This window comes from Taudactylus pleione, unplaced genomic scaffold (assembly GCF_031769625.1).
Source record: "Taudactylus pleione unplaced genomic scaffold, aTauple2 ptg000041l, whole genome shotgun sequence".
Lineage (NCBI taxonomy): Eukaryota > Metazoa > Chordata > Amphibia > Anura > Myobatrachidae > Taudactylus > Taudactylus pleione.
The window spans coordinates 38,261,316-38,286,674 of record NW_028284443.1 but is presented as its reverse complement, the minus strand read 5'-3'; the positions used below and the strand labels follow the sequence as shown (position 1 = coordinate 38,286,674).

The 25,359-nt window shown below is 42.6% G+C and overlaps 1 protein-coding gene across 1 annotated transcript; it reads right to left on the bottom strand.

Annotated features, from left to right (window-relative positions):
• Positions 1-1,238: 1,238 nt before the first annotated feature.
• RMP64 (ribonuclease MRP subunit p64) lies at positions 1,239-19,900 on the bottom strand. Its single transcript, XM_088456661.1, has 9 exons — positions 19,724-19,900; positions 16,427-16,581; positions 11,274-11,350; positions 10,513-10,644; positions 8,691-8,768; positions 6,866-7,215; positions 6,190-6,251; positions 4,732-4,979; positions 1,239-1,756 (listed from the first exon to the last, which is right to left on the bottom strand). The coding sequence occupies exons 1-9, from the start codon at positions 19,806-19,808 to the stop codon at positions 1,369-1,371; spliced, it is 1,575 nt and encodes a 524-aa protein (XP_088312787.1). The 5' UTR covers positions 19,809-19,900; the 3' UTR covers positions 1,239-1,368.
• Between the last annotated feature and the right edge of the window lie 5,459 nt (positions 19,901-25,359).

Sequence of the window (25,359 nt, the reverse complement as noted above, 5' to 3'; positions counted from 1 at the left end):
TGCGTGAGTTGAGCGAATATGCATGAGAATGCAACACATTTGATCAATTAGAATCAGTATCTCATTAATAAAAGTCTATAAATTCCTAGCAACCTGACAGCCTAAGCTTTAAGGCCTCACACCAAGGCTGCATCATCCACAAAGGTGGAGAGAGTAGACAGATGGTGAGGATTTAAATCAAGAAAAAGACACAATAAGCAGGGCTGCAACGGGCTATAACATGTAAGTTGCAGAATGTAGAAAATGCCTACTACACTATTTTGTCTGTTTCCAGGTCTTTGAACATGGCGAGAGAGAGGACATGCAAGGGTGTTTGGTTTTGGTTATGTAGGCCTGTAGAAAGTAGGAGAATGGTGAAGAGTTAATGAAAGGAGCAGAGGGGGAATAGGAAGCTGGAGTAGAGAGAAGAGTGTCTATAGAAGTGTGGTGATAGTGAGCAGGTGCATGAAGGAGTGATACTAGAGGCGTGGATAAAAGTGAGCTCAGTGAGCAGCTGAACAGATAAGGAAATAGAAATGACAGTTCTGCTCATTGGGGACATCAGCCAAGCAGAGATAACAGATGTCTATCCAGAATTCTGAAATTTGGATTCATGCTCATTCCTCTCTACTGCAATCCCTAGTGTGGTTTTCTTACCGTCCTCCATATCACTTAAAGACCTTAGTTTCCTTTTAGAAGCACTTACATTTCTGTCCCTTTTTATACTTCACCTCTCATCTAATTCTAATCCATAACTTACTGAACAGATCTTTGTTCCTCTCTAAACAACTATCTAGCACTGCATAGCATAAACCTGCTCATAATTCCCTATCCCAGTATGCTTAAATCAACATGGATCCCTATCAAATGTCATATGCAAGATCTCACCTCCTAAATCATTAGCACTACTGCATCCTCTTCCAATGACAGCACAGACAACAGAAACAATGTATTATTTCCTACACTCATGCTGTCAGTATTAGGAGGTGAGTTACTGACAGGCAGGGGGTGGGCACAATTAATGCTGTCTTATGTTACAGTGGAGAAAATCTATTCGCATTGTTTAGTACCGTTTAAAATGACAATGAAAAATTTTTTTTTTTTTATTATCAGAATCCAAATTTTCCATCTTGCATTTACAGTTATCCTTGACAGTTCCGCATGATTCCATGCCACTCTTAAATCAATGGTGGATCAATACAACAAATGGCAAATATGTAGAAATAAAAGCTGTGCATCTAGACAAAAGAGAACACCTGTTAACCAAAAACTTACTTTATTTTTTTCTGCCCTGAGTACTCAAAATGAAATAAATCCACACACAGTATTTTGCATTTATTGCTCCCATAACAGTCTACCTAGTACTCTAGACAGAGGACTGACATTCTACTAGATCCCAATTGATGAAAATATATCATCTATGTCATCTGTTGTAGTTAGATTTTGGTCTGTTCCTTTAGTGCTTGTGCCAGACATGAAGATCTCAGAAGTTTGAGGTCTCAAAGAAATATCTGTGACAGCTGATGACACCTCTTCATCCCCAGGACACAAATTTAAACACAGAGGGGAGATTTTCAAATCTCTTTTAACTTTGGCTTTAGAATGATTAATGTGACATTTGTGAAGTTTCGGTTTTCTTGAGTGAGCGACCATATACTTCCAAGTCGGTGGAAATCTTTGTGTTCTGAAACAAGGCTTTGGATGATCTTCATTCAGAGTCCGTTCATGCAAACTGTGACATATGGACTTTTTCCAACATTGCAGCTTCTTTTTTAAACTTTAAAGAGTAAAGAGAAAAAAATGGTTTAATAATACATTTAAAGGAAAAAAAATGGTTAAAATATGTAGTTCAGACTGGGCAGTGCAAAAAGAAAACCCACAATGCCAACAACATATACAACTCCAGTGCTTGGCACATACTTATACCAAGCTGTTTAACAAATGTGCCCTGATAACTTGAACATGATCCTATAGTTAGGCCAACCCCCCAGATTCTTTACAATAGATATCAATGACACTTTTACTATGACCGAGCATCTCTGCTTTCAGTCATAGTATAGAGCTTATAATGCTACGTTAGTCTGGAAACACCTAATAATGTGAACTAGTTCTAGATCCCTTTATCTCTCTCCACTTTATCACTTTCCAATCTTTCATGAATACCCCCCTAAATGTTTCTGGCTTGTTGATGGGAAGGAAACTATAATTTTCTCTGCATAGTCAGGCACAACCACACTGAACAGGCTGGGAGTAATTCATTTAGCACAACGGGATAATATAGTGGTCAACTAGGAGATCCAATATATGCTATTTTGGACAAATACATGCTAATCTTTGCTATCTACTACATGAATCTATATACTATCATGCCATTCTACACATTAATGGATATCCGTTTAAATATTATTACAATGTGTTCTGTGGTCCAACACTGGGCAACCCACATATCTGATTAAAGCTTGTGAGCCGTACTCAAAGTTAGGCGTAAGAGCAAAAAGAAGCACCATGACAAAACCTCCGTGTTTGTTTGCTACAAAGCAGTCAGATTTTTGCTGCATGCAAAAATATAAATGCATTTGCACCCTTTGCAATGCAGCATGGTTTATTACAAGAGCAAGTTGATCCTTTTTTTTTTTACTCCTAATTCTGAATAAGGCCCTGTATACATAAACTGCCAGTAGCGAGCAATGTCACTAATTCACTGAACTACCGTATATACTCGAGTATAAGCCGAGTTTTTCAGCACAAAAAATGTGCTGAAAAAGTACCCCCTCGGCTTATACTCGAGTCAAGTGTAGCGCTGACCGGACGGAGTTCGGTCAGCGCTACACACTGCCAAACACACAGCCGCCGGAGCCGGCAGCTGCGTGTTTGGTGTAATCAGCAGCTGCTGCTGCTCCCACTGCGGGAGCCATCTTCCGGCTCCCGCAGTGGGTGATGGGAGACACGTCGTCATGACGACGTCTCTCCCATGCAAAGCGGCCGGAGGAGCGGACAGCGGCGGGACCAGGAGCGGGAGTTACAGGTAAGTGATTTTTTTTTTTTATTCTTGTCGCGTCTCTCTCTACTGGGGGGTGGGGACTACAGGGGGCACTACCAGGGGACGATTACTGCAGGGGGCACTAAAAGGGGTATTACCACTGGGGGAACTACCAGGGGGGATTACTACAGGGGGCACTACCAGGGGGGAATTACTACAGGGGGCACTACCAGGGGGGGATTACTACAGGGGGGGATTACCACTGGGGGAACTACCAGGGGAGGATTACTACAGGGGGCACTACCAGTGGGGGATTTACTACAGGGGGCACTGAAAGGGGGGATTACCACTGGGGGCACTACCAGGAGGGATTACTACTGGGGGCACAACCAGGGGGAATTACTACTGGGGTCACTACCAGCTCCTGCCATTTCCCACACTAGGCTTATACTCGAGTCAACAAGTTTTCCCAGTTTTTTGGGGTAAAAGTAGGTACCTCGGCTTATATTCGGGTCGGATTATACTCGAGTATATACGGTAATCCAATCAGAGGGTGCAGTTGTTTGCAGCTATGCAGATGCTGCAATATTAACCCACAAAAACACGCCCTTGCCCATAAAAGTGGCACATTTGTGCAATGGTGTGCATATGACATCACAAAACTAAATTTGTACTGCACGTGTGCAATATAGAACCTCAATCCTTCATGTAACTGTTTGCTATAGTATAAAGGGCTGCCAATAAGGATTACTGGGTGTACTTGTTTAAGAATGCACCCCCCGCATGCATGGTGACGCTCCCCTGTAAAGAGCCCAGACAGATCTCCCAGCAATTCTATTGCTATATACACAAACTCTCTAGTAGAGTACATGTAACACTCCCTTTTCCTGCTAACTTCTTTCTGCTGGCTGTGCTGATTCGAGTTCTCTGTGTTCAGTCAGTTGCGTCACAAGCCTGACAACAATTTTGAAGGCAAACTGTTTTCTGTGCTACTGTGCTCAAAACAACCAATGTTGGCAAGGTATTGCAGCGGTTGAAGCTGGCCATAGGCAGAGGGCTTGAAACAAGTTGAAGCTGTGGGTAAGCTGTCTGCTACGTACACTCTACTAGTATACAGTTACAGTATAGAAGTTATATTTGCAAAAAAGACTATCTAGAGTATGTGCACATTTAATCATTACAGGAAAATAAAAAGCAGATCTAAACTTCACATAGGAAGTCAACACCCAACATAAAAATAAACTTGTTCAATTTACTAGGTGGTTACTATGTATATATCCTTGGAAATACACAATATTTACATGCCTGAATGAAGTAAGCCATCTTCTGGTTAAATATAAATATTTATGAGTATTAATTACAGTATGAATATGCCATGTACTGGCAGGGGCATTCCCCTGTGCGCTTGAGAACTTTTCTGTGACATCAAACTGTTGGAAGTATGACAGCCAATTCTGCAGGCTCACAAGGGATTTGTGTCCCAGGGGCCTCAGCCCACACAGACAACTCATTTTAATAATACCTAAGGCAATTTAGCAGGTTAGGAGCACAACTGAAAAAATCTGGATAAACTGAAACTATTACGTGTGTTCATTACAATACTGCAATTATGCCTTTACTTTACTATGCTGCATTATAAATATAACATCTTTTTTTTTTTTTTAAAGAAACTGCACGATAGATCCACCTTATACCAGAGCGTGATTTCCAGATACATTTGTAGTGTATGTGGAAGTGCTAATACTGTATCTACATGCTCTAGCCATACATACCTGTATCCCAAAGCCTCAGCATTCTGGAGCCTGCAGCTTCGTAAATATCTGTTCCTGAAGAACACAGCTTCATCTCTCAATTTTCTCTTTTTACACCATTTTGCAGCAGAAAAAAGCCGCTCAGACAGTACTTTAAAACTCTCTGCTTGCTGAATTTTGGGAACCATGACTTTCACACATTTGCTTTCTCGTCTGTGACCAATCTGCTTGTTCTTGGAAATAGTGGATTCTTGTCTTAAACTTAAAATCTGTAGAATAAATCTTTTTTAGATAAACTGAAATACAAATGAGAGCAATGCTGCATGCAGACCAACGGTTCAAAAAAAGAAAAATGAAAAAAGAAGAAACATAAGCGATATTAACCCACTTTTAATAAACACTAATCTCACAAACCACATTCCTTCCTATCATCCACAGATAATTAGTGGATGCTCATATGATGTGGCCTAGATGCTCATATGACGTGGTCGGGATCAGTTAATGTTAGTTCATACCAACATAACACATATTTACCTCTCCTTTCCTAACCTTTCCCCTATCCTCCCCCTCTTGTGTCTCCAATATCAGCCATCTTCTAAACATGTCTATGGTAGAAATCATTGCCTTCCACCAACACCAGGGTTAACTTAACTTCCCTTTTGACATACCATCCCGTCCGTACGTCTCTCTCCTTGGCAAATACCCACCTATTCCTTCCATTAGATGTCACCCACCCTCGTTTGTGTCTTTGTGTCTGTCTCCAACACTTAATATTGTATGCCTTCACGGGCAGGGTCTTTTTTTAATTGTTTATTCCTAACTACAATATATTATTTATCTCCTGAAGCCTGGACATGTATCTGCTGTCCTCAGCACCTCTAGCCCCATTTATTGCACCAATGCTCCAAGGTTGCTTGATTCATAATGGTACTCATCCCTCCTCTGTTCTCCCCCATTCACTATACAATTTATTACCTTATATCCAGAGTAATTTGTAGTTGTTCTATCCCACTTTGTACTATGTAAATAGTGTATTCATTATATAAATTTGTAAGTTTGTATTTTGTTCAAACCATTTATGGCACTGTAGAATTACGGAGAGGGGGTGATGACGCGATTCTCAAAGAATTGCATAATAGCTGCCCCCTTCCCTGCCCATTTCATTAGGAAGGGGGCAGGATGTAGGAGGGCTGACTACTCTCCTCTTGGAGTCTATGGGCACTCCCTTAAATTCAAGAGTCCCGCAAAGGTTCCATATGGACTAAAGCCTCCTTTATTGTGATGCTTTACCAGATTTTCATGCCCAAAGCACAAGTATTTAGTAAACTGCAATGTTATTATGATGCTGCATAACAAAAATATTTTCATTAACACTTTCAACTGTGAAGGCCAATTATTTCTTGATATAACAACATGCAAAAATGCTGATATTGCTTACAGGGGAGAGTCATATTCAATTCATAAAAAGCTGCAACTTACTTTCAAATTATCGGCTTTTGCTGGCTGAAATAATGCTTTCACATCAAAAGCCTCCAGCTTGCCTATATGGGGAAAACACAACACATATTGGTACAAAACATTCCTACCTTCAGCACAAACAGAACGCCATACAATAGAAAGAAATAATGTTATTTTAAATGAAAGCTGCAGCTAGAATTAGTTCATAATACTCACATTTATTCTTCTCCTCATGCCTTCAATAGTATACTTACTACAATTGGTGGCTTGCCACCTATTAGTTAGAGCGGCAGGCAGCTCTGAATAGGGAAACTTTAATTACGTACTGGAAAGTAGTCAAGCTGCTTTTACATATATTTGATACACTGAATCTCGACACAAGGAGTAGTTTTCCATGTAAGGCAAGTCTTTGCTGAATAACCAAATTTATAGCAGCGGTTCTTATACCAGAGCACACAGAAATGTTTTGTGTGGGGAAAATATTTAAATTGATTAAAAAAAACAGTTTGAGATTATTTAGTCTGTATTTTGTACTATATATTTAGTATAGTACCCTGAAGTCAGGGAGACAAGAGAATATATTCTTATTTTACATTCAATGTACCACACAAAATTACTTTAATGGTTGATAAATGCTTCAAGCTAGATTTTGATAGTATTTTTAATACATGTAAACAAGATTTCCTTATTTTCTTACCTCTGATTAATTTACTCATATTTACTGGCTGTCCCATATCGATACACGTTCCTTTGGTTTCTTTTATATCTACAGTCTCAGCCATTTCCATGTCTTTTTCATTACTAATTAGATTACTGGTTTTGAAAATTTTATTAAGCAATTGTGGATCGCCGGTTTTGGAAAACATCCGAGGTAGTTTTCTCCTGCCCAAATCTGTAATCACGGAGCCGAGGAAATCTTCAATTTTGTCAGGAAAAATAAAGTCTTTAAAGTATGGCATTTTCTGACACTCTGACACTGCTCGCTGCACTGATATCTGTGCGTTGTACAAGAAGGTGAGCTGTCTTAAGACTCCTCTGTACATAACCCTGGAGAAAAAAGTATTGTATATCCATGATTGTATTAGGTTTCTATGTTATCTTTCTAGTCAAAAATGGGTACTTGTGTACTTTACGGACTCATTACAGAGAGAACCCCAGTGCCCTACACTGATTATTATTATCAATCATGGTAATGTCTATATCCCCTTCACGGACAGGACCCGGACGTCATCAGCCAGTGTCCAGCGTCATTCCCTACCATCCAAGTGGGCACAGAGGGGGAATATAACCTTGTAGCGAGCCACCGAGCCCGCGAGGGGAGAACTTTCTTCTTTATGTGGGGACAACTTTCGGTACTTGTGTACGTAAAGTACACAAGTACCATTTAAAACATTCATTGGGTTCACTCTGCAATGAGTTCGTAAAGTACACAAGTACCCAAAAATGTACAGTATATCTTACAAATGACAAAATGCTTAAGTTAGCAGCATTTGAGTACCAATCATACAATTTATATATAATTAAGTATACTTATATAATTGTACACAACTGAATATTAAACAAAGTCCTGAAGAAACAATATAAAGATGTTACAGTTATTTATGTTAAAGCTGTATAGTTTCTCATGAAATCAATTTCCTACATCTTCTGGGGAGTTACTCATATTAATGAGTATTAATGACAGAGTGCCTGATACAGAGGTGGACAGAAATCCCGCTGCAGCTGCGATCCAGGAAGCAGTAGTTGGGAGAAAATGTGCAAATGTCAGAGCCATGGGATTTGCATTGAGACGTCCACTAGTGGCGTCTCAAAACCACCACTTGCATCCACTGATGTACCATCGGTCATAACATCAATTGTCTGAGCAACACTAAGGTCTCTCAGAATGTCCGTCGGAAGGAAGTCGCTAGAGCCTTAACCACCGAGTACGTATTTGCAGGTACAGACACGTCACCAAAACAGTCGCGATACATCTGTGTGAGTTTCCACACCCCCCGTTACCTCTTACAAGCGCTCCCTGACTGCCAATCACTCAGCGTCCAAGTTATCACTGTGACTGCCATAGGTAATGAAACTTGACGCATGCGCCATATGCATGCACAGTACTAAAATAATTGCTCAACACCGTAAACATTGCCATCGGCCATCTCTGAATCAGGTCCTGAGTGAAAGGAAAAAATACTCACATATTTCAGAACTACAAATATATATAGTTTGTTTTAATCAACAACATGTGGAGAATCACGTACTGAAAGTGCAAAAGACAAAAAAGCTGTTAAAGGTGTGTGTGTGAAGGGGACTTTGTAAGAGCATGCTTGTATACAACCGTTGGAAAGCACCAGATAGCCTTAGTACAATAGGAATGTGTCTATACTATATACAGTCATTCATACTCAATAATATGCATCAACCCCCAAAATATAATAATCATGCAAGACTGCAGAAAGGTAAATTCCTAAGAAACCATACGGCTTTAACATACAATAAATGTAAAGTGTAGATCTATATTATTATGTACATACCATAATCGGCTTAGCAATCCCAAAAGTATAACATTTAAGACAATAAACTCCTGTAAATTCAGGTGCTGCAAACATAAACTGTTTAAGTAGTTTAAGGGAAATATCAGGCTTAGAATGAAATGAAAACATTATTTTCTGTTCAACGAGTAGTGACATAAGTGTACATAAGCATATTGTCGTCAGGTACACATAAAATCGCTAGAGGGAAATGTCCATGAGGGATAAGAATGTTCAACACTTCTTATGAGGCGTATTCAATTGTTATTTTGTTTAGCCTTTAATACACTAATCTAACTTCCTAAATATATCAATTAGCTGATAGATCTAAAAAATATATATATTTGATACTGTTATAAGGATATGCAAATTCTCATACAAACCTGTACTGCTATGTTCACGATCCTGTCTAATTAGAGACAAACCCTTTTAATAGCTACCCACTATGGAAGCACTTTGCCGCATTTTCCTCCCCTAGACACTCAGAGTAAAGGGGCCCATGCAGCTGCGATTGAATACCGCAACTGCCCGTTCTGCTGATGGCTGGCTCGGAGGATTGGAGAAATTCTGACTCGCAGTTTCCTACCAAAAAATGGTCGGCGAGTCAGGGAATTTTAACATGCTGTTTTTCCCCGATCATCGACTGCCACCGATTGGCAGAACGGGAAATCTGGGACGTAGGTGTTTGGCCCACATTACTCGAGAAGCATCCCTTGATGCTGCAGGTAGAGCAGAGTTCTTAAACTGAAAAATGGGGCTCCTCCAAGCGATTCAGCTTGATAGGATGGCACAGCACCTGAATTCATAGGCATTGTTCTGGCAAAACAGGTCCCTACTTCTGCTACACATAACCTGTCTTGTTCAAGAAACCTACTCTGACCTCCATGTTAAACCCAGTCATGTATAGTTAGTGATCTCAACCTGCCTCTATAAAAAGGGAAACAGTGATATTATTCTTTCTATGACAAAGGAGCTTGTAGTCCGAAACCCCCTAGTGATGCAGAACTGCTTTTCTGGTCCTGCATCATGTATACAGGTTAAATCAAACGCAGTACCATATCTGCAGCTAACTGCTTCATTTCTGCCCTTTTATTTTAGTATGTAATAAAATCACCACTTTCATTTATTTAATCATCCATCTCTACAACATTTAACTTAATTAACTACATCATGATGGTGTCTGCACATTTCTGATGACTTTTACTTTTAATAAACAAGTATAAACTAGGAACGGATAAACTAGTATAAACTAGGAACGGATAAACTAGTATAAACTAGTGCAACTATTATTGCTACATAGGACTAATCAGAGGTCAAATGCTACAATATTTTAAAATTATATGTTGCCCAAATTCTATTTGCAATGCAATCATATTTGAAGGTCTTACATTAATGTTATATACAAGGCAAAAAATATATGGTTCAGAAATGTGATTGTCGAAGTTTGATCAACTTGATCATCCATTAATTGATACTGTGATAAATAAGTACATGGGCAGATTAAGCAATCATTTTTCTATAATATTTTTAAAAGTAGATTGTACCATCAACATACATACAAATTGTTTTACTCTAAAGGTTAGATCCTCCTGAAACTGTCCAACATTATGTAATGACTGCCATAAAAATGTCAGTCATGTGCACTATGTAAATAATGTGTAGTCTGATAAGATCCACCTCCTTTTACAGGCAGAATTGTAAACCAGTGTTTAACACAAGGTCGAATTTTTCTAATAACTATGTCGCACCTACTTTGTGCCCCACTTTCTATGTGTTTTCCATTCTCTGCTATTATGTGTAACTATAAGTAACATAGAAAGGATACTGAAAGGCCTTGCAGCAGCAATCCATTAGACGGAGCAATAATTTGCAAGCGCCCAGAATCTTCATAGACACTAATTCCATAATAGGCTGACTCGGCAGAGAGCAATACTGTGTGTCTTCAAGATCAGTATTCCTAAACAAATAAAACATTGAAGGTTACGCTTTACATCATATATAGCTTTAGGCATATAAAACGTGCTAATGAAGAAACTATTCTGCACTCATTTATAACCTAGTAAATGTCTATTAGATAGAAAAATGTTTAAAAAAATATATAAATTGGAATCATTCCTATACAGAGGATTTAGGTCATGCATGTATGCACAATGTGAGTAATAAAATATAGGTAAGAGAGGATTTTTACACTATGTATACAAGTGTATAAAAACTGCTAAATAAGCCACCCCTTTGTAAAAGCAGAAACAAACAACTTGTTCCTGCAGTTTTGTAACCATAAAACCCAACAAAGCATCATGACGCCTGTGTTTCCACAACAGCTGGACTCATGTCACGTGCTTCCCTTGTTTATTGTTATTTACAAACACCCACTAATAATTAAAGTGAGCACATGAAGAAAGGGTAATAGTTATACTTTAGCAAGATTATATATATATATATATACATACACATACATACATACATACACATACATATATATATATATATATATATATATATATACACACACACACACATACATACAATAAAGAGCTTTCTTTTTTCAGAGAAGGGTATTTACATACTACTGAACAAACCACATACTTTGGACATAAATCCATTATCTCTTGTATGGAGGCTTCCAAGCCCATAGAACGTATACGTTTTATACACTGCTGTACCTGGAGAAAAAGAAAAAGAAGTGGTAACAAACCGAAACCAGCTTACAGTACGCACACCCCAATGAACACTCTTTCCTTCCATTTGTAATTAAATGACAGGCACACTATCAGTAATGCTGGCCACATACTCTGCTATATCTGCAGTGATATTAGGTAACATGACTGATAACTTAGCATGAGTGGCTTTAAAACAAACACACACACAATAACACTGAATGAAACGGACTGAATTGCTATTGGAAAAACAGAACAGCAGAATATTAATAGTATGTGTGACGTCTCAACCACTTCAGTAAGGCAGCAATGGTTCAGGCATTTGCACTGAATGGACACTTTGCTACGTACATCTGCCCAGTCATGGGGTATATCCCATTTGACCTCAGAATATACAGATGATGGATATCTATATCTAATACAGGCTTGGACATATTTCTCAGAAACCGACAAGCCAGGCAAATTTAGAGGTCTGCCTCTTCGTTTAAGCTAATCTCTGGAACCACTGGACGCAGGGGCGTATTTATAATAGGTGCAGGGTGTGCGGGGCACATGGGCCCCTGGGTCCAGGGGGGCCCGCATCGCACACCCTGCACCCATATTATACTTACGTCTCCGGAATTCCACATCGGCGCTGGTGTCTGCACTATAAAAAACAACTGGAAAACGGCCGCAGCGGCCATTTTCCTGGTGACCAGCGCATGTGCTACAGACTCTGGGCACACTCTAGTGCCCAGAGTCTATAAGTGCGGTGCCGGCCGCCGGCCCCTCCTCTCTAGAAACGCATTTGTCGAGGGACGTTTAGCTGTCTGACAAAAGGGAGCCGAGTAGTGACGATTTTAGTGAAACAAAGTCACAGAAAAAATCTTGCACCAAGCTACTGTATAGGAGCTGGCTAGGGTGCTAAAACAGCAAAACAGCTTGTGAAACTGAGGCTTGGAATTAAGAAAGTCACAGAAGAAACTTTTGTGCTGTATGAGTGGCTGACTGCTGCTGCAGGGCCGAGGGCTGCACTTTAATTTGCTCTCTGAAACAGTGAGAGCCAATCAGGGATAGCAATGTGCCCTGTTATTTAGCAGCAGCCTAGAGAGGGGAGGGAATCAGGGACTGAGCAGGGTCATGTCTGAAGCAGACAGAGAATGAGAGACAGGCTCCAACAAAACCATGAATATGCCCTGATGCAGACCCAGTAGCCAGGGGAGGTTTAGCTATCAAGAATAAAAAAAAACATCGGAACACCATTGAATGACTTCCATTCAATGGTGGTAAACATCGGATTGCCACAAGCAATTGGTAAAAACACTACCATCAGAACGAAAACATCAATGGTTAGTAAACATCAGATTCCGATATCCATCCCTACCCTGAACCTGCAGACGAACTCTGACCACCACTCCTCCGATAAGTGCTCCCTCTTTAGAGTTATGCTCCCACTCAGTCACACGCTCTCAGTGAACAAGAGGCACCTCTCATGGAAGCCAGCGCTGTTCTCGGACAGGGGCATCACGGCGAGGAAGCTCAACAAGAAGAGGACATTGCTCATCATCATGTTCAGCAGCTGGGGAGGGGTGCGCATAGAGGCTGCGGAAATATGCACAGGTGCCCCAGCCCCGGGGACATGCTGCTGATAATGCTTACGGTAGCTGCAGTACAAATCTCTCATGCATGATCCTCCTGCCCTTCCCAGCACATCCCAGTGGCCGGGCCCCAGCCAGCTGCAGGGCAGCAGCAGTGGGGGTTGTGGTGACACTGTGAGGTGCAGTGATGAAAATGCTCCCTGTGCGAAGCCGGAGAGGGTCGCTAGTGTAAAATAAAATATATAGCCCAAATGACAAGTATAAACGACCAGTGTCTCCACGTCATACAGGCACAAATATGCCCTCAGTTTATGCAGCCAGTGCGATTTCATTGTTTCTGCACTATTGATTACAAACCTATGCCCCTGCATACCTACCAGTGCCCCACCATTAACACCAACAACCTGAACATGAAATAAACATTAGTGTTTTACACATATCAGACATTACCCCTATATTATACCAATATCAATTTGTCACATTTAAAGACAATATTATATCCACCACATAAAAACGGTAACCCCCACACTGTATCAACACTGTTGTTCCCATAAGATGTCACCATCAGTGCCCTCATATCTTAGCAGCACCAGCATCCCTCATACCTACAAACACCCCCACACCGGCTTATAAGCGGCAGGTTATCACCATATCATGGGCCTTTCATCAGCATGTTCAGACCACTGAACCTTTTTTCCAGCATGGTAATTGTGTCAGGAGCTACATGCACCTTTTGGCACCATAGTCGCACTCTTGTGAATAAAGTACAAGCTATACCAGTGTCTTCATCTTCAGGGAGACATTGGTGATTTCAATCCCACTGGCACTGTGCACATATTAAGGAAATGTGGCTTGGGGCTATGCAGAGGGAAACAATCCTAAGGATACAGGGACTGGTATATTAACTGCCTTATAAATTAACTCGATAGCAGAGTGCATCTAACCAACAATTAAGTACAGAATAGGTATTATATTTACAAAAAAGTTCTTTTGAGGTGGAAAATTGAGGAAAGAGGACAACTGTTAAAAGTGTATTTCCTACCAGAGAATCCGTGTCACCTGGCTATTTTTTGGGTGGCTGTCTATTCTTAATACATCCATGACACTTATGTGTGAAAACTCCAGCACTTCCTAATGCAGTCATGTTGGCACATCTGAGGTCCATTAACATGACATGTTCAAAGCGACTTAAATCTTGAACATTGTCTCTCTAAACTGAAAGGTAACTGCCTACCTGCAGTAAATGCCATTGTCAGACCTATATATGATATAATGATTAAGGGCTAGAAACCTAATAAACTAGCCATTTAGTTTACACATAAAACATGTCCTATGTTTACTGAACCATATCATCTTTCATTTGAGGGAAAGGGTACCATTAATGTAATAGCTTGTAATTGCATTAGTGCCACAGCTGGAAATTAAGTCTCTAATACAAGAAAAATGCAAGTGTTTCTGTGTAAATTAACACGACCGTCTATGATAATACGGATCAGATGCCAGAATGTAAGGAGGAGATGTACTAAGCCTTGGAGAGAGATAAAGTGCCAACTAATCAGCTCCTAACTGTCACTGTGCAGGCTGTGTTTGAAAAATGACAGGAGCTGATTGATTGGTACTTTATCTCTCTCCATGGCTTAGTTAATCTACCCCTAAGGGGGGAATTCAATTCAAAGCGATGATGAATAGCCCCGGGAGGGGGCTCCTGAAGCTATTCAATTCAATGTGATGTTTGGTTGGGCTAAAGGATTTCTTCTCGCACTCCCCTGGGGATGCGAGGAAAAAAACTGACAAAAGTGCTGCCCGGTGGCTGTTTACCGGCTTAGCGCGGAGCTAACAGCCTCGCGGCCGGCACTTTAGATGGAGAATGCCGGTTCTCGAGACTAAACACACGTGAGAACCGGCATTCTAATACTTAACAGCGTGCTGAATTGAATTGCTCTGGGTGCTCCCTCCCAGGGTTATTCATCATCGCTTTGAATTGAATTCCCCCTATAATGTTTTGTTTAGTGAATGCTTGTAAATGCTGTTAATTCTCTTAAAAAAAAAAATTTGCTTATGTTTACATTGTCATATCATGCTGAGAACTGTGTAAGCCTGCACAGACTGACTGTGTCTGGTAGCCATTTTTGTTTGCCCTCCAGACATATTTTGAAAGAAGATAATGATTTGTAGGGGGTGAGCTAAGAAATTAGATGCATGCTTAAAGACTACTTCACTTGCTATTCTATGAGGCATTGCTGCTTTAAATAGACCAGTGGTTCTCAAACTCTGTCCTCAGGACCCCACACAGGTCCCATTTTCCAGGTCACCTAGAAGGTAAAACAGCTGTATTCATTACTCACTGACACATTTTAAAAGATCATACAGGAAAAGGGGAAGAAGATTGATTGCACAGGAAAAGAGTTAATTCTAACGATCTAATTATAGATTTATTGGATACACGTATCTAGGTATATTTCAAAAACTGGAGGTGCATCCCAGGAGTAAATATTATCAAGGTTTAGAAGAGGGAAAAAAAAAAAAAAAAAAAAAAGACTCCTATCAGGGCACGAAATGTTTTTTTTTTTTTCTCTCCTCTTCTAAACCTTGATAACATTTTAAAAGATCCGCAGGTTTGAGTTTGAGAACCTGTGAAGTAGACTTAATATATTTGCATAACCCTAGTATAACACTATGTGTTATATTTACTAAAGTGACAGTTTTTAGAAGTGGTGATGTTGCCCATAGCAACCAGATTCTACTTAACATTTAACTAGCACCTTCTACAAGATAATAGCTAGAATCTGATTGGTGGCTATGGGCAACATCTCTCATTTCTAAAAACTCTCACTTTAGTAAATTTACCCCTGAGTAACAACTATTGACACCTGTCTTATTGTTGTGTGAAGAGTACATGAAAGCAAATGTAACGAAGAATAAAAATGTAATGTTACTTTCAGCCTACAAAACTAAAACACACCAAAGTTACGTAAGAAACAGAAAACATTTAGTAAACAAATATCAAATTAGTAATGTAACTGCAAAGGAGTAGTGTACAGTGGGGCAAAAATAGCACTATACATCCAAATTAAGATAAAATAACAGATTAATACACTACAACATAAGTAGGAATGCAGTGGAGGCCAGAAGAATATAGAAAGCGAATTACAAATTAATAGGTAGACACTACATAAATCAATAATCCAAGTAAGCAACCTTCTATCAATAATCCAAGTAAGTAACCTATTGTACACACGGTGTACAATGCTTAACTTAGCATCCCGCTAGGCTGTTTTAGCAGGGCACTACGCCCTGCCCGATTTGAAAATGGCAAAATGCCCTGCCCTTATGGCGATGCCCTCTGAAACAGCCTGTCGGGTGCCGTCCCTACCCACGGGCCGCTGGTGCCCTTTTACGGTTCAGCGCCCTGCCTGGCACCGGACCTAGAATGAATGCTATAACTGGCATCTGTGGTTATATGCAAAAATGATTTCTAAGCAATTTTACATTAAAAATCATATACCTGTTTTAAAGCTAGATAAGGTTTATGGTAGCTCAGACGATGGTGGTAAATGTAGAGTATGGAATCCAACGTAGCAACCTCTATATTCAATGCACTGCTTTCCAATGAAGACTGGACTGCAAAACATCTTTCAAGAAACTTGATGATGAATTTCTCTGAAAAACATATGAAAGTACTGTAAGGTTATGAAAACCTATGGTAATTCTTTTTAAATAAATCATATTCTTAGATCATGTACCTGAATTACTGAATTGCTTACTGCGCAACGCCTGCAAATTTAATATATGCCTCAGCTAATTTATACTTTTGGACACTGGAATACCACAATGGTATTTGGGGCATTTTTATTTATCTAGCATTTATACCAAAAGCTATTACAGGTTGAGTCTCCCATATCCAAATATTCCGAAATACGGAATATTCCGAAATACAGAACTTTTTTAGCATGACTGAGATAATGAAACCTTTGATTTTCGATGGTTCAATGTACACAAACTTTGTCTAAGGCACAAACTATTAAAAATATTGTATAAAATTACCTTCAGGCTGTGTGTATAAGGTGTATATGAAAAATAAATGCATTTCATGTATGTACACAAACTTTGTTTGAGCCACAAAATTGTTGAAAATATTGTATAAAATTACCTTCAGGCTGTGTGTATAAGGTGTGTATAACACATAATGCATTGTGTGTGTGCATTTGGGTGCTATTCCCAAGATATTTCATTATGGTATGCAATTATTCCAAAATACGGAATATTCCATATTCCAAAATACTCCTGGTCCCAAGCATTTTGGATATTGGAGACTCAACCTGTATTATATTTTATGGCAATAAAAAAATAAGAGATTGTGAATATAGAAGGTTGATGGAAACTTATGACACACAATAATTCTAATCAACATAATGGGGTTGATTCAAATAGCTGCAAAGGAGGGCGAGCTGCCGCTACAATGGCGTGAAAACACCGGTAACGACACCTCATCTCAAACCCCTCTCACCCCGGACTTGGGGATTTTTGTAGGCAACCCTATGGTGCTGCTTACACAAATCATCAAGTTTGGAACTAGCGTAGGTGCGATATATAGCCACACTTACTTGCAGGTTGAGTCTAATTGAATCGACCTCTAAATGCAAATCCTAAACTATTTTTATTTTTAACAACATACTTAGATATCTAGAATAGATTCTAAACAAACAGTAGCACTAAATGATAATTACACAATTCCAAACCACCTTCAACAATAACTGTAAACATTAAACTCTGCATGTTTCCTCTCCGGTGGCGGCGGGAATTGTGAAGGAGGCTCCATTTGGCCCAGCAGCGGCATGTGTCCCTTCCACCTCCCGCCGGAGAGGAGACACGCGGCTGAACCTGGGGATACAGTACCATTGGCTGTTTGCATTACCATGGGAGCATGTCTCCGGTCCGGGTCTTCTGCATGTCTCCTCTCCGGCTGCGGAGGGAATGTGCAGGAGGCTACGGCAGAGACTTGCAGGAGGCTCCATTCGTCATGTGTGAATGGAGCATCCTTGCCACCACCCCCTCCCGCACAGTCCAAATTGCCGCCAGAGAGGAGACATGCAGAGGAACATGGGGTACAGTACCATCGGCGCCACAAGCTGAATGCATTACCATAGGAGCATGTCTGCGGTCCAGGTCCTGTGCATGTCTCCTCTCCGGCAGCAGCAGGGACTGTGCAGGAGGTGGAGAGAAACATGGTGTGCCCCATGTTCTGAACTTAAACGGAAGTAAATGATGCACCAACAGCACTATACAGCAAGCAATACATTTACATCCTTTTACTTCAATGGGTTTCAGTGTTCTTCCCAGGCTGTTTTCTGCGGGTGCATCGCCCGGCAGAAACAGCCTACCGCCCAGCACTTTCCCCCGCCCCCAATGAACCGCATTCCCGGTCACCCACAATGTGTCCTTGTTGCCACGGACATGGATGAGACGCCGAGGTCACGTTCTTCACATTGGAGGCTCCGTGTTCTTATTAGACAAACTAAGCCAAAACCCATGTAAAAATGACTGCATATGCCAGGCCCATGTAGGATGAAAAAAACTGTAGGAAATTTAAGTCGCAGCTTCTTAGCAGGTTTGAGGTGAAAATGTAAAGAGGCACTAACATTAAGGGGTAAAGTTACTAAAGTGAGAGTTTTTAGAAGTGAGTTTTAGAAGAGATGTTGCCCATAGCAAGCAAACAGATTCTACTTAACATTTAACTAGCACCTTCTAGAAGATAATAGCTAGAATCTGATTGGTTGCTATGGGCAACATCTCTTCTAAATCTCACTTCTAAAAACTCTCACTTTCCCCTACGTGTGAAGTATCGCCAGGCTTTACACTCAATGGGGACTAATTCAATTCACCGGGCATTGAATAGCACCTGGAGCTATTCAATTCACTGCAATGTTTACGCCTACGGAAAGCTGTTAAGTCGTAGAATGCTGGTCCTCGCAAGTTAACCTGGCTGTTTAGTCACGAGAACCGGCATTCTCCGGCTAAAGTGCCGACCGCGAGGCTGTTAGTACCGCGCTAAGCTGGATATCAGCCTCGTGGCCAACACTTTAGTCAGATTTCTCCTCACCCTCAGGGGAAGAAATTATTTCTCGGACTAAACAGACCGCTGAATTGAATAACTCCGGGAACTTCCTTCCCACACTATTCAATTCCAACTGAATCGCCCCCATTGTTAGTGCCGCTTTAAGTTTTCAACACAAACCTGCCAAAGTGATGGTTTCCTTCATAAATACAGTATAGGCCAAGGAAACACAGTGCTGAGGCCATAAGATACACTGTGACCAGGTCACTGTAAGTGTGTGGTATTTCTATGTGATTCCCGTGTTTTTGTGTACATCATAGTTAAAAGTAAAACGCTTCCAATGAATGTTTGTTGCTGCTATGAAAGAGACATGGACTATTCTCTATGGTCAGTATGAAATGAATAGTGACTTGAAGAGTCCTTCATGATAGTATTGTGACATGATATATAAATATATATTATAATAAATCTTGAATCACTGTGAACTAAAATGTCACAATTTAAATGCTCGAAAGGATCAGTGAATCAGTGCATTACTCTGGCTCTTTCTATCTGTCCATCAACAAATTTTCGGCACCAACACCATTTTGATTTAGGATGCTGAACATACAGAGAAATATAACTATAGTGATGTATGAGCAGAAAGAGAGCCCTACGCTCAGGGTGAGCTCTGCAGTAACTTTGGAGGGATTGTATATACTGTATATGACCCTAGGGCGCACATATACTCATGCTGTGTGCAGTCACCTGTGCTGTCTCCCAGCGGCACGGAAACCTGGCACTGGATGGCGGGACGCGGGATGTGGACGCGATTCCACGGAGCGGCCGCCATGTTCCGTTACTACACTCGATCACAGCTTCTACCGCTATAATAACAACAGCATGCTGCACAGTGCACACTGCCGGCCCCGGAAGCAGATACTGGTAACACCACACAGCTTTCCGGTCACCCCTGACCCCGCCCGTGTACTGCATTACAGCTCTCTGTGCGGCCAAAACTGTGTCTATGTGTAATAAAGTGTTGAGAAGTGCGGCTGTACCGGGCACTCTCTCTGTGCGGGGAAGGATGGGGCGAGCACACTGGGATACACATACGGGTGGCTGGGCTGCCTGGGTCGAGATCTTGGCTTGATGCTGGAGTCTCAGGACCGCGGCTACGCTTCATGTTGCCGCTTGGTTGACAGCTCAGTCACACATCTACTACCCGGCACTGACATTCCCACTTCCAGTTTGGGGATCAAGGGGTCTATGTACTAAGCAGTGTTAGGAGACAGAGTGAAAAGTGATAAGGTGCCAGCCAATCAGCTCCCAACTGTCATTTTTCAAACACAGCCTGTGAGATGACAGTTGGGAGATGATTGGCTGGCACCTTATCACTTTTCACTGTCTTCTAACACTGCTTAGTAAATAGACCCCCTAGTGATAATGATATGATAAAGCCCCTTGCTCACACCTCTCTTTTCATGTCAGTGCTACAGAAAATTATATTTACCAATTGACTAGATAACAATCAGTGGTTTAGCTTCTGCACAGATCGCGCCAGCGGGGACGGCAATGAGAGGCCTATTTATCAAATAATGTTTGAAGGATATTCCCTGCAAATACCTGTTTTCAGGGTTTCCTGCAAATATTAAGTATCCCCCGAATGTACAATGGAGGTTCCTTCATTTCCGAAAGCAGCCGCAGCCCCCATAAGTTTTTATGGGGGTTGCAAAGTTGTCAGATTACAAAGCTAGTTTGCCCCCCAAAGCTAGGTGATGTAGCCTATGAGCTACATTTTGCAAAAATGACCAGAAGAGTGCTCCTCTGGAATCCCCCCTGCAATGGCCACTGCATGTGCATTGTCAATAAACTGTGCAGAAGCGCACAGGAATCCCGATAGAGGAACAAATCGACAGCTGATGCAGTCACTTCACTCTGAACACATCACAGGTTCCTTTCAGAGCCCCTGTTCCTTCATGTGAGTTTTGATACATGCGAATGAATCATAATTTCTTTTTGACATGAATTTGGTGTGATAAGAAATTACAGTCATCTGGTCTAAAACCTGATAATTGATATTTATGCCCTTTAACATTGTCGGCTCCCTACTAATGTTCACAATCAGTGGGACCCCCTATCAATGGTGAAAATACCTGGGGTCGCCAAGATGTAGAGGGGGGTACTAAATACCTGGGCATGTTGGAGGGGATTGGGTCTGCCCCCACACACACGCTGCTGTGTGCTGGGCTGCAGAGAGGCTGCCACTGATCAGCAATCTCCTCTGCCTGTGTGGGGGGACGGATCACACTGAACTCACCCTCCTGGATTTGCCCCTGGCTCGTGGGCTCACAGCTCCCTACTGTTCAGCACTCAGCTTTGCAAGCACTTTTTTTCTATTTTTTTATCTAAAGGGGGCATGGTCACAGCTGCCACGATTAGGCCAAGCCCTTAAAAAGTACAAGGGCCCAGCTCTCTATGGCCCTGAAAACCCCATCACACCATCAATGGTTGCTAACTATTGTTGATGGTCAATGAAAAACCCTAATATATATGCAGTACTGGAATGGTTTGTAAACTGTAAACTTGCTAACATTCAGTAAAATGTAGTACTAAATATCACACATCATTCACCTCCAGCACAGTTATTGGGGTAAATGTAATAACCTGCTACGTGCAGGCATAGGCGAGTTCCCAACAAGTCTAGCAGACGTTTTAAAGGAGAAATTGTATAAAAGGAAAAACCAACATGGTTTCACATCAAGCTCCACCCCAATGATATGTGTACACAGCAATCCGACGCGCCGACATATCGGGCGTCCGGTACACATTAGACAATCCCGTGCCCGACTGCCTGATATGTCGACCTCTGCCACATCCCGCTGCATGAGGTCGTCAATCAAATCATCAGGTTGTGCTGCATGTAGAGACTGATGACCAAATAGGGAGCGCGCATGGCCCGACAGCGGTATGCAGTCGCGCTGCCAATGGTCTAAATGCCGACCGTCGGCATCCCAACTGTCTAATCCCGGCAAGGGTGTAATGACAGGCGTCGAAACCTAACCCTCCTGCAGCCTAAACTTTCCTCAGCCCCGTGGGAAGAGGGTGACTGGGGGAGAGAGAAGGTGGCAGAGGATGATGGGTGACAAGGGGAGACAGAGGGTAACGGAGAGGTGATGGGGGTGACTGAAGAGGCAGTAGATAAAGGGAAGGCATAGTTGTCAAGATGAATGGGAAGACAGATGGCAGTGAGAGGCAGTGGGTGCCAGAGTCAGTGGGCAACGAATAGGTACTAGGTGGCAGGGGGAGGACAGTGGTCACAGTTACTAGTAGTAGTTGTAATCTATCTAGTTCCATTATATTAAGCTACCATCAGTATGCTCCTGTCAGGGCTCAGCCGGGGATCGGCGCCCGCTTACCGCACCGCCGGCTTCCCCTTTCATCCTGGGTGGTCGGTCGGCCTGCGCGACAGCGGGGGAGAAGCTGAGGATTCTCCCCGCTTGCTGTGGCTTCCTGGAGGGCTGGTGTCCGGCATCTCTAATACGGACATGGGCGCCGCCATGACAGTCGGCCCATGTGACTGGATCCTTCCTCCTGATTGGCTCGTTTCCAGCTGATGCTGTGCACCTGTCTAAGGGTTCCCCTGGGTATAAAACTGTCCCACAGGTTATGGGAAATTGCCTGAACAACAGTTGTCTCCTAGCGTGCCTTAGTGAGTTCCCGGTCCAGGTTCCTATTCATCCGTACAGCAGCAGTGATACCACCTTTACCTGTGTGCCTTAACATCTCTGGTGAATACCCATGCAGCAGTGATACCACCTTTACCTGTGTGCCTTAACATCTCTGGTGAATACCCGTGCAGCAGTGTTACCACCTTTACCTGTGTGCCTTAACATCTCTGGTGAATACCCGTGCAGCAGTGTTACTACCTTCACCTGTGTGCCTTTACGTCTCTGGTAAATACCCGTGCAGCAGTGTGATCATCCCCACCTGTGTGCCTTCTATCTCTGGTGACGTCTCAAGTAACCGTGAGTCGCTTCCCACTTTGAAAGCCTTATTGACGTTTTTGATCCTCGTGTCAAGTTGTTGTCTATACAGTATTTTCAGGGACTGTGTTGTGCCTAACAGGCATATCCTCGCTGGGCCACGGGTGTAGTGTCTCTATCCCTGCAGGGCTTGGGTACCTGGTCAAAGGACCGCGACCTGCTCACGGGGTGCAGTTAAGCCCATATCACAATTGGGGGGGTCACTGGTGAACACCATCCTGTGGGTTAGACTCCGCACCTTTGCCTAGGTCTCGCCAACACTCAAGACCTGTGGACGAGGAGAACGTACATCCAGGCCCCTCGTCTCCGTTTCTTTCCCCAACTGAGGCCCACCACGTCCTCTTCTCCAGTTTCAGACGTGACAGTTTGTTCAGGCCCAATGGAGGCTGCAGGATCCCAAGGTACTGGGTCTCTGCAAGAGTTGACCTCTCGGATGGACAACCAGGAGGCGCAACAACAACAAGTGGCTCAGTATTTACAGGAGCTCTCGAGGCAACTGGTTTCGATCCAAACCACGTTGGCTTCTATTCTCCCGGTTCCCCCGCCTGCGGTTCCTGTACCTTCTCCATCAAGTCCTCCACCGGTGGTTCCTACTCCCAAACCCCGACTACAGCTTGCCACTCCAGAAAGGTTTGATGGCGACCCCAGGCGGTGCCGCGGGTTCATCAACCAATGTGAAATCCAATTCGAATGCCTTCCCCAGAACTTTCCCACGTCTCGGGCCAAAGTAGCATATGTGATTTCATTATTAACAGGAGCAGCATTAGACTGGGTCTCCCCTCTATGGGAACGGGCCGCCCCCCTCGTATCTACCTAAGAGGAATTTGTTTCCGCATTTAAGAGAATTTTTGACGAGCCAGGCCGGTCTGCTTCTGCATCCTCTGACCTCCTCCGAGTGCGACAGGGCACACAGTCCGTGGGGCAGTATGTAGTCCAATTTCAGACCCTGGCATCTGAATTAAAATGGAACGAGGAAGCTCTTAAAGCGTCCTTCCTTCATGGACTCTCTGAGAGGATGAAGGATGAGCTTGCCTCCAGAGATTTGCCAGAATCCTTCGCTGACGTTCTCTCTCTCTGTATCAAAATTGACCTTCGCCATCGGGAAAGATGGGCTAGTAGGGGGAGAGGTGAACGTCTACCAGTCCGCTCTTCAGCTGTTAGTCCGCCTATACCCACCCTAGCTAGTGAAGACGAACCAATGCAGGTCAACAGAGCCAAACTCACCCCGGCAGAGCGCAATAGACGCTTCCAAAATAAATTGTGTATCTATTGCGCTGCACCTAACCACATTCTGAGGAATTGTCCTTTACTTGCGGGAAATGCGAAACCCTTACTGAAGTAGGGAGCATTCAGTTGGGGGTTATTCTCAAGCCATCCCAATTATCCGAAAGTCTTTTAGTAGTGTCGCTTTCCCATAAGTCCAGGACAAGAAAGGTTCACGCTTTAATTGATTCTGGTGCTGCTGGTAATTTTATTGCAGAGAGACTGATTCACACCTTGGGTATTCCAGTCGTTTCCCTACCTAATAAATTGCTACTGTCTGGTCTAGATGGTAAAACTCTGGTGGGGTTACCCATTTCTTCACTCTCTCATCCGGTGTCTGTCCAAATTGGGTGCCTACATCATGAAATGCTGGAATTGTTTGTGTTACCCGAATCCTCCTATGAGCTGGTATTAGGGCTGCCCTGGTTGAGAAAACACAATCCTGTGTTCAACTGGGATGCTATGCAAATCCTATCCTGGGGTTCACAGTGTTTCCAAGATTGTTTGACCAAGGTCGTACCAGTATGTAACCAAGCGATGATTGCCAACTCGGCTAAGAAGTCCCTTCGACCAGAGTCTTCTAAACACCCCCCCCAGCCGGGCTTGCCCGAGGCTTATCAAGACTTCACTGACGTATTTTGTGAACAAGCCGCAGATAAATTGCCTCCGCATCGACCTTGGGATTGTGCCATTGATTTGCTTCCTGGGAAAAGTCCTCCACGTGGCCGTGTTTACCCTTTGTCCGTACCTGAGACCGCGGCCATGGAGGAATACATTAAGGAAAACCTTGCTAAAGGATTCATTCGGCCTTCTTCTTCTCCTGCAGGGGCAGGTTTCTTTTTTGTAGGGAAGAAGGATGGTGGACTCCGGCCCTGTATAGATTATCGAGGGTTGAATCAAATCACCATAAAGAATCGGTACCCGCTACCTTTAATTTCACAACTGTTTGACAAAGTTCAAGGGGCTCAGGTTTTCACAAAGCTGGATCTACGTGGTGCGTATAATCTGATTCGAATTAAGGCCCTCATTCAGAGCCGTACGCTCTGAGCAGAGCGCACGCTCTGAATGAGGGCCGCCCTCCATAAAAATGGAGCG

Excerpts from the sequence above, each read along its gene's own strand:
- RMP64 (XM_088456661.1), bottom strand. The coding sequence starts at position 19,808 with ATGGCGGCCGCTCCGTGGAATCGCGTCCACATCCCGCGTCCCGCCATC. Across the intron at positions 16,582-19,723 it reads GCCGCTGGGAGACAGCACAG|AGAAATTCATCATCAAGTTT; the intron begins GTGACTGCACAC and ends TATGTTTTTCAG. Across the intron at positions 4,980-6,189 it reads CAAAAGCCGATAATTTGAAA|ATTTTAAGTTTAAGACAAGA; the intron begins GTAAGTTGCAGC and ends TTTATTCTACAG.